This window comes from Quercus robur, chromosome 1 (assembly GCF_932294415.1).
Source record: "Quercus robur chromosome 1, dhQueRobu3.1, whole genome shotgun sequence".
Lineage (NCBI taxonomy): Eukaryota > Viridiplantae > Streptophyta > Magnoliopsida > Fagales > Fagaceae > Quercus > Quercus robur.
In genome coordinates, this window is record NC_065534.1 from 53,651,117 (window position 1) to 53,661,368 (window position 10,252).

Genomic DNA, 10,252 nt, shown 5'->3' on the forward strand with positions numbered 1-10,252 from the left:
GGTTGGGATTTTAGGTTAAATTCCCTACAACTGGTATCAGAGCCTAGGGTTAGGTTTGAGTGGGAGCAATGGCAGAGGAAGCAGGAAAGGCGTCTGGAATAGAAAAGTTTGATGGCACAGACTTCGCATATTGGAGGATGCAGATTGAAGATTATCTCTATGGGAGGAAATTGCATCTACCTCTTTTGGGAACAAAACCTGAGGCTATGAAGGCTGAGGAATGGGCTCTTCTTGACAGACAGGTACTAGGAGTTATCAGGTTAACTCTGTCTAGGTCTGTTGCACACAATGTTGTAAAGGAGAAGACCACATCAGATCTGATGAAGGCTTTGTCTGGTATGTATGAAAAGCCGTCAGCAAACAATAAAGTGCACTTGATGAAGAAACTGTTCAATCTGAAGATGGCAGAGAATGCATCAGTAGCACAACATCTGAATGAATTTAACACTATCACAAATCAATTGTCATCTGTAGAAATTGATTTTGATGATGAGATTCGTGCTCTGATCGTCTTGGCTTCTTTGCCAAACAGTTGGGAGGCAATGAGGATGGCAGTAAGCAATTCTACAGGAAAGGAAAAACTCAAGTACAATGATATACGAGATTTAATTCTGGCTGAGGAGATTCGCAGAAGAGATGCAGGTGAAACCTCAGGATCTGGTTCTGCCCTAAACCTTGAGACAAGAGGCAGAGGTAATAACAGAAATTCAAATCGGGGCAGATCAAAATCCAGAAATTCTAATCGGAACAGAAGTAAATCTAGATCAGGCCAACAGGTACAATGCTGGAATTGTGGGAAAACAGGTCACTTTAGGAATCAATGCAAAAGTCCTAAGAAGAAGAATGAAGATGATTCTGCTAATGCTGTAACAGAAGAGGTACAGGATGCATTACTTCTTGCAGTAGACAGTCCACTTGATGATTGGGTTTTGGATTCAGGAGCTTCGTTTCATACCACTCCACACCGAGAAATCATACAGAATTATGTTGCAGGTGATTTTGGTAAGGTGTATTTGGCTGATGGTTCAGCCTTGGATGTTGTGGGTATGGGAGATGTTCGAATATTGTTGCCCAATGGGTCTGTTTGGTTACTGGAGAAGATTCGACATATTCCTGACCTGAGGAGGAATCTGATTTCTGTTGGACAACTTGATGATGAAGGACATGCAATACTATTTGTTGGTGGTACTTGGAAGGTTACAAAGGGAGCTAGGGTATTGGCTCGTGGAAAGAAGACTGGTACTCTGTACATGACCTCAAGTCCAAGAGACACAATTGCAGTTGCTGATGCAAGTATTGATACAAGCCTATGGCACCGCAGACTTGGTCATATGAGTGAGAAAGGGATGAAGATGCTGCTGTCAAAAGGAAAACTACCAGAATTGAAGTCCATTGATTTTGACATGTGTGAAAGTTGCATCTTAGGAAAGCAGAAAAAGGTGAGCTTCTTGAAAACTGGCAGGACACCGAAGGCTGGAAAATTGGAGTTAGTACACACTGATTTGTAGGGGCCTTCTCCAGTTGCATCCCTTGGAGGTTCAAGGTACTACATCACTTTCATTGATGACTCAAGTAGAAAGGTATGGGTTTATTTTCTGAAAAATAAATCAGATGTATTTGAAACCTTTAAGAAGTGGAAGGCCATGGTTGAGACAGAAACAGGTTTGAAAGTAAAATGTTTGAGGTCAGATAATGGAGGAGAGTACATAGATGGAGGGTTCAGTGAGTATTGTGCTGCACAGGGAATTAGGATGGAGAAGACCATTCCTGGGACACCACAGCAGAATGGTGTGGCTGAGCGCATGAATAGAACTCTCAATGAGCGTGCTAGGAGTATGAGGTTGCATGCTGGACTACCAAAAACTTTTTGGGCTGATGTTGTTAGCACTGCAGCTTACCTGATAAACCGAGGACCTTCAGTTCCCATGGAGTTCAGACTTCCTGAGGAGGTTTGGAGCGGTAAAGAGGTAAAGTTTTCACACTTAAAAGTTTTTGGTTGTGTTTCTTATGTTCATATTGATTCTGATGCTCGTAGTAAACTTGATGCAAAGTCTAAAATATGTTTTTTCATTGGCTATGGTGATGAGAAATTTGGCTATAGGTTTTGGGATGAACAAAACAGGAAAATCATCAGAAGTAGAAATGTGATATTTAATGAACAGGTTATGTACAAGGACAGGTCAACTGTAGTGTCAGATGTTACAGAGATGGATCAAAAGAAATCTGAGTTTGTCAACTTAGATGAATTGACTGAAGGTACTGTCCAGAAAAAGGGTGAAGAAGATAAGGAGAATGTAAATTCACAGGTAGATCTGAGTACACCTGTAGCTGAAGTCCGCAGATCTTCAAGAAACATTAGACCTCCACAGCGTTATTCACCCACTCTAAATTATCTCTTGTTGACTGATGGTGGTGAGCCAGAGTGTTATGATGAAGCCTTGCAAGATGAGAATTCAAGCAAGTGGGAGTTAGCCATGAAGGATGAGATGGATTCCTTGTTGGGGAATCAGACATGGGAACTAACTGAATTGCCAGTAGGAAAGAAGGCTTTGCACAACAAGTGGGTATACAGAATAAAGAATGAACATGATGGTAGCAAACGTTACAAGGCCAGATTAGTTGTTAAAGGGTTCCAGCAGAAGGAAGGCATTGACTACACAGAGATATTTTCTCCAGTTGTGAAGATGTCAACAATCAGACTAGTACTGGGAATGGTGGCTGCAGAAAACTTACATCTTGAGCAGTTAGATGTGAAGACAGCATTCCTTCATGGTGACTTGGAGGAAGACCTTTACATGATTCAGCCAGAAGGGTTCATTGCTCAAGGACAAGAGAATTTAGTTTGCAAACTAAGAAAGAGCTTGTATGGCCTAAAACAAGCTCCTAGACAGTGGTACAAGAAATTTGACAGTTTTATGCACAGAATTGGGTTCAAGAGATGTGAAGCTGATCACTGTTGCTATGTTAAGTTTTTTGACAATTCTTACATCATATTACTGTTGTATGTGGATGATATGCTTATTGCAGGGTCTAGCATTGAGGAGATTAATAATCTGAAGAAGCAATTGTCCAAACAGTTTGCAATGAAGGATTTGGGAGCTGCAAAGCAAATCCTTGGTATGAGAATCATTAGAGACAAGGCTAATGGTACATTGAAGCTTTCACAGTCAGAGTATGTGAAGAAAGTTCTCAACAGGTTCAACATGAATGAAGCTAAACCAGTGAGCACACCCTTGGGTAGTCATTTCAAACTAAGCAAAGAACAATCACCGAAGACAGAAGAAGAAAGGGACCATATGAGCAAGGTGCCCTATGCCTCAGCTATTGGCAGCTTGATGTATGCTATGGTGTGTACAAGGCCAGACATTGCACATGCAGTGGGAGTTGTGAGCAGATTCATGAGTAAGCCTGGAAAGCAGCATTGGGAGGCAGTCAAGTGGATTCTGAGATATCTGAAGGGTTCATCAGATACATGTCTTTGCTTCACAGGTGCAAGTTTGAAACTGCAGGGTTATGTAGATGCTGATTTTGCTGGTGATATTGATAGTAGAAAGAGTACTACTGGGTTTGTTTTTACTCTGGGTGGTACAGCTATATCATGGGCTTCAAATCTACAGAAGATTGTTACTTTGTCTACTACAGAAGCTGAGTATGTTGCAGCAACTGAAGCTGGAAAGGAGATGATTTGGCTACATGGTTTCTTAGAAGAATTGGGTAAGAAGCAGGAGATGGGCATTCTACACAGTGACAGTCAGAGTGCAATCTTTCTTGCCAAGAATTCGGCTTTTCATTCAAAGTCGAAGCACATACAGACAAAATACCACTTTATCCGTTATCTTGTTGAAGATAAGCTGGTAATGCTTGAGAAAATTTGTGGATCTAAGAACCCGGCAGACATGTTGACTAAGGGTGTCACTATTGAGAAGTTGAAGCTGTGCGCAGCTTCAATTGGTCTTCTAGCTTGAGGACAGGAGGATGAGTTGCAGGGATGAGGGATTGTGTTATGGAGGATTGTGGCTAATGTTTGCAGCTTGTGAGCCCTTAAGGGCTAAGGTGGAGCTGATGGAGGAGTTTGCTCGTGTAGCTTGATCAATTCAAGCCAAGGTGGAGATTTGTTGAAGTGGGCCGTGTGGCTTGAATTGCCACAAGCCCACGTCGGTCACCTGTTGAACAAATCCTATTTGTAATAGGATTTGCTACTCCAGCCGACTTTACATAAAGTATATATATATATATTATATTTTAAGGGCTGCCGTGAGATTAAAAGAAAGAGAAATCCTAATTAACCTAGTGAGCAAGCCGCATGAGAGAAAATAGAGAAAAGAGAGGCAGTCAGCTTCTATTCTTATTTTTTATGTGAGAGAGTGCTAGGGTGTAATTGGGATTTGGGTTTCTTGAGAGTGTTCTTGTGCACTATTGTATTTTCCCTGATAATAGTGAAATCCCTGCAACTCCGTGGACGTAGGCAAATTGCCGAACCACGTAAATATTGTCTTGTGCGTGTGATTATTTTTCTTTGACGTGTGTTTTCTCTATTTGTTTTGTTTCTCACAGGTTGGGATTTTAGGTTAAATTCCCTACAGTACAGTAACATATTAAAAATAGGAAATTCATATTCTAACTTCGTATGAGAAAGAACATGATAATCTAGTTAATTTAGAGGTTGTTTGTCTAGTTTCTATCAAGTGGCCTGATCATCATCAACTTGGTAACCATTACATTCAAGGTTATCATGTAAAAGCAAGTTCCTATCACATTCAGTGCTGCAATTTGCAAATAGTATAGCTGTCAGTGTGTTTGACTGTGCAGACAAGAATAGTTCGAAGTGGTGGAAACAAAACCAGACCACCGTGCCTGCCATGGCACTTTTTAAGAGGAAAACCCCACGAACTATTTGGAGTTACTGTGAAACTAGAAGAGCAAGTACAGTTTTGGCTAATAACAATATGAGAAAATACTTTAATATTTAGATAATAAAAGTAAAGACTGAAGAGACATACAAGCTACATATGACAAAATTGTCTGTAAAAGGGTATCATCAATAATTAATTAAGATAGAATCCCAAACACTTTCTCTTTCTCTCTTAAACTCTCTTTTAATGCTGAATCCTTCAGTTCAAAGTCCAAACCCTGCATTTGAATCCCAAAGAAATAATAAGAATGTTAATAACAGCTGAAGTGGTTGTTGAGTTAATGAAGATACAAGTTAATTAATTAAGATCCTAATGAGAGCACAAAAGGGATGTCAAGTTTTTTGATAAAAGGAAAAAGGGATGTCAAGTTTCAATTGCATGAGAGACGCTGAAATGGCTGTGACTATGTCACGCAACCGTGCGCATTGTAGGCTGTATCATACGAAAAAAGTCTGTGTTCTCTGAAGTAAGGACTCTGAACCACACAGTGTCAACTGTGGGCAATAAACTAGTCATGCGCGGATATATTATTTCACACCCATGTCCTTTTTGCAATTTTAATATTATACTTGCTTTTTAGGGTTTTTGGTCAACACATTTACAGTAAAGTTTTTTTTTTTTGGGTAAACACATTAAAGTTCTTTTTCATAATTTTTGCCTCAACTTAATGATCTCAACAATTATGAATTATACCTAATCACTTATATATATATATATATATATATATATATATATATATATATATAACTTTTCTCTACCGCTAATAATTGACCACTTTAGGACATATTTGAGTCTATTTTATTTTTATCAAGAAGTTGGCGACAAATTTGACATCATGTGATTGCATGATTTGATTTGTACAGGATAAAACTAACACCAACAATAAAATTAAGTAAAAGTGTTCTAATCTTCATAAGCATATTAATAGTTGTGAAAAATATTATACTCTTATTATTATTCTTTTTGTCTCCATTGAAAGGTTCAATATTATTATGATCACAAGTCACAACATTTCTCTCTGGTACATCAAACTAATCAATCAGTTTTCTTTTTCTTGTAAAAACTCATTCATTTTAATGTATATGTGCTACATGCTTTACAAGACCAAATAATTCATTAAAAACAAGAATTTATCTAAGGCATCCAATCATTAAGCTTCCCTTCTATCTTATAAATTATATATTAACATTCGTAATTGTAATAAGAGAATAAAAATAGACTATTGAAACCATAATGTCTTCACTTAACCCAACCCCTCAAATTTTCTGCCTCTCACAATCTTCATTAGCACGATCATAAAAAGTCACCAAATAATTTTATTATCATAGCATTTCCAAACCGGTGAAATAATAATTATAATAAATAATAGTAAAAAAAATATTATTACTATTTTCACTATATTATGATAACTATAATTAACAGTAAAAATAAATTTAAAAACACTATCTATTATATTATATCATAATAATTGTACTTTAAAGAGTTTGGGACATGTACCTATGAAGGGTTTGGACAAGTTTTTGATCCATGGAAGGAAAGAAACCCTAAGAGGGATCAATAGTGCGGCGGTCATCCCCAGCAGCAGCCCTAGGTTGCGGAAACTGACTGAGTTGTAGGTTTGCTGAGACGTTCATCGCCAAAAGGCTTGCATCATAGTTGTTTCCGCCATCAAAGCTCCTTATCAGCTGCTGTTGATCCCTTGGAAAGAATTGGTGATGGTAATGGTGATGGTGGTCCCTCACGCCGCCACCGCCACCAATCAGATTAATCCCCAAGTTCTGCTGATGGTTGTAATTGTTGGCAGCAGCGGCAATTAGGCCGTGACTGGCGATTCCTAAGTTTTGGTATTTAGAGAGTTCAGATTTGGCACAACTGATTTCCATTTGGAGTTGGCGGAGTTGGTGTTGGAGGACGGAAATGAGTCCGACGCAGCCATAGACAGGGTCACGGAGACGCATGTCAGCCTCAAAGGCGAGAGAATTGACGGCGTCTTCACGCTGGTGGGGGTGCAACTCGTTGAGAAGTTTGGTGACGTTGCTTGCACCAAACACTTTGTGGACGTTTGCAAATTTTTGTGGTTGGTCCGGTGGGAAATAGGGTGCAAAAACACACTCCGGCTGGCATTTTCGCCTCAGAAACTTGCAAGCTGCACATGGGGAATTTGATGAAGACGCCATGTTCCACCTTGCTCTCTGCAAAATCAAACAAGCAACAACGAATATCAAAGGTGACAATAATAATATATTTGAATCAAAAATAGAATATATGATTGGTGGCTATAGAAGAACTTTGATTAATACCATGATGGACAGAAACAAAAATTTCGAAACCCAACTAATTAGTTGCTTCGAGTTTTTTATTTTTATTTTTATTTTTTATGAAGTGCTTAGAAGTTTAATCTTTGGGACCAAGAAAGAGGGAAAATGTTAAGAAATGAATAGATGAAGTAGAAGAAATTAAGCAAAGAATTTAATTTAATGAAGGAAATTTTTTTTTTTTTATACATTAAAAAAAAATTTCTAGTAGAGTGCAGAGGATAATAAATGGCGATGGGACTATAATTGTAAAGTCTAAAAGGGTAATCAAAGTCAGAATCTGTAAGATCTTAATTAAAAGAAGTGAAAAATAAATTAAAAGAAACCCAAAAATAGAATAGAAATGAAACTAAGCATAAGAGGGTTAATTAATTATACAAATGGGAAATAAATTGCATGAATAAAAATAAATATGTATAGTTAGTTAAAATAGGAATGATTGATATATACCCTGTGTAGGATCTGGTGCAATAATAGTGATTTTCTTTCCTGATTTTTTTTATTGAAGTAATCAAATTGAAATCATCTTGGTTTTGGGAAGAGTTATAAGAGATCCGGCTAGGCTAGCTGTAATAAAAAGGAGAAGAAAGGAATTCATATGGTCAAAGTGCATAAATAAAGCAACAAACATACAGGATTTTCTCTGATAACATTACACATAACAGGCTATATTTCCATTTCTCTCACTACTAAGAAACCCTAAAAAGAGCAGAGCGGTGGAGATATAAGGTTTTTACTTTAGAAAGAGAAAGAGGGTTTGGTTTAGACTATACACTTTACACTTTAGAGAGAGAGAGAGAGAGAGAGCAGAAAGCAATGGGAAAAAGGGAAATAGAAAGGTAGATTTTTGAGTACCCGTGTATGTGGTGTGGTGGGATTGAGGGATTGGATCTCGTGAAGAAGAAAGGTTATATATGTTTCACTCTTTCCAATGAAAAGTTTGGAAGCAGATCTCGCTTGAATTTCATACAACAATTCTTTTTTATATTTTACTCGGCCATTTTTAGAGATATATTATATGAGACTTTTAAGACAAGCTTTGATTCAACACCTTGGGATGAACCAACCAACTCAGACTACTATGTCATACTTCATACCCATTTTTTTTTTTTTTTAATGTAAAAAAAAAAAAAAAAAAAAGTTAAAAAACCAAATATATAGTTGAACCAAATGGTTATGAAAACAAAAAAAAAAGGAGAGAAAGAATTAATGAAAGGAGAGATGGGGGAGACAATAAGGTTTTTCTGACTCTGACTGAGGGGAGATCTTGGGATAATGAAGAGTATTCTTCTTCTTCTCTTCCTCTAATTCTTATTCTTCTAGATGTTCTTGGGAGTTCAATAAATAACACTAAAAAATAAAAATAAAGAAAGATAAAAAATAGAGGGAGAGTAGTACTTCTAGATTTCTTCAGTCAAACCTTTAATTCTTTCTTCAAACTACACCTCCTTCTATACTATTATTGTTATTGATGATGATGATGGATGTGGCTGATAGAAAGCAAAATCGATGGATCTCCCAAAGCCCTTTGAAGCTTTTTTCACAGTCGTCAGCTCCTCTTTTTCCTTCACTTCCTTGTTCTTTCTTGCTTGTACTTCCTTTCTTTCAACAGGACTCTCTCTCTCTCTCTCTTTGCTCCTTTTTGTCGGCTTTTCCTTGCTTTCTATTTGAGAGCCTTCCCTTTAAGCTATTGTATATGATAATAATAATATAATAAAATGAAATATCTTAAAGCTTGGTGTTGTTCATGCAAAATCTCTCTTCATTTCGCCACTCTTTTAGCTTCTACTTATTCGCCGGAAAAACAAATGGCATGGAACATGCATAGAAAGATAATGATCACAAGGTAACAGCTATAGGGAGTAATAGGTCTTGAGAAAGAGAGGAAAAAAGAGAGAGAGAATGTGTGTGTGTGTTTTAGAATATAGGAGAATCTTGGATAGAGAGAAAGAATGAGAGTGTCTTTTAGTAAGGAGTGGTGGGTGGGGGAAATTCCCCCAGAAGCAGAGGCTAAGGAGACGCGGATAAAGCAAACACAGCGTGAGTTAAAAAGAGTTAAGTCTTTGAGATAACAAAGTTTTAGTATTTGTGTGTGTTTTTGAGAAGAAGTAGGGTGGGGATTTTATTTGTGGTTGTTCTTATTATTTATTAAGAGGCTATCAGTGATTTTTGTTTGTAGCATGTTATGTTGTGTAGTGACATGACCCAACTTCCCATCCTCTGGACTGTACTATTAGCGAACTAGTATAGTATACTATAGACTATAGTATCAGTATGTAATAGTATAGGGATAGCATCTTTTCTTTTCTGAGAGTGTTTTTAGGCTTTCAGGTTGTGCTTTCTGTCCCCTACCTTATACCCTCTCTCTCTCTCTCTCTCTCTCTCTCTCTCCATTTTTCTTATTGAAAATGAAGAATTCTTTTAATTATTTTGCTTTGAATTGCTTTAACCAAATTAATTGGTGCATCTTTCTCTCTTGACCATTTTTAATTAGGGTTTCAAATTTCAATGGGGGAAATTGGATAAAGGAATTGTCTCCAATGAGTTATAAGCCTCTAACTGCAATCCAAAATTCATCGTAGCATAAAAACATTTTCATGTTTGCGTATCTATATTTATGCACAAGCTCAACTTATGTTAGAACATTTATATTTGGGAATCTAAAAAAATACATATTTTACAATCTAAAAACTTACTCTATCTATTTTACCATACCATTTTATAACTCATCCAACATCCTAATTTTATTTTAACATACAACTAATTAAAATAATATAAACTACCCCATCAAATAATATAAACAACTCACTTCTCTTTTTTCTCTCCCATCCCTCTCTTTCTCCATAAAATCAGCCATCACCACCACCACCGAACCACCCAACTGAACCAACCACCAAACCAAAACTAACCACCACCACTGAACCACAACAACCCACAAACCACCAGCCACTACAACCACAGCATTGCCGCACCACAAACCTAGGAAAATCAACAAAATTTTCAACCACCATTGCCAAACCAATT

General features: G+C 37.3%; 1 protein-coding gene across 5 annotated transcripts; it reads right to left on the reverse strand.

The window, feature by feature from the left end:
• Positions 1 to 4,947: 4,947 nt before the first annotated feature.
• On the reverse strand, positions 4,948 to 9,334 carry LOC126691814 (protein ASYMMETRIC LEAVES 2). Of its 5 annotated transcripts, none has more exons than XM_050387036.1 (4): positions 8,649 to 9,334; positions 7,679 to 7,795; positions 6,411 to 7,105; positions 4,948 to 5,130 (listed from the first exon to the last, which is right to left on the reverse strand). In XM_050387036.1, exon 3 carries the CDS (start codon positions 7,088 to 7,090, stop codon positions 6,458 to 6,460), a length of 633 nt encoding a protein of 210 aa, XP_050242993.1. In that variant the 5' UTR covers positions 7,091 to 7,105; positions 7,679 to 7,795; positions 8,649 to 9,334; the 3' UTR covers positions 4,948 to 5,130; positions 6,411 to 6,457. The 5 variants fall into 5 exon arrangements, with proteins under 5 accessions (XP_050242993.1, XP_050242982.1, XP_050242972.1 ...); XM_050387025.1 differs by having other exon boundaries at positions 8,627 to 9,334; XM_050387015.1 differs by lacking the exon at positions 7,679 to 7,795.
• Between the last annotated feature and the right edge of the window lie 918 nt (positions 9,335 to 10,252).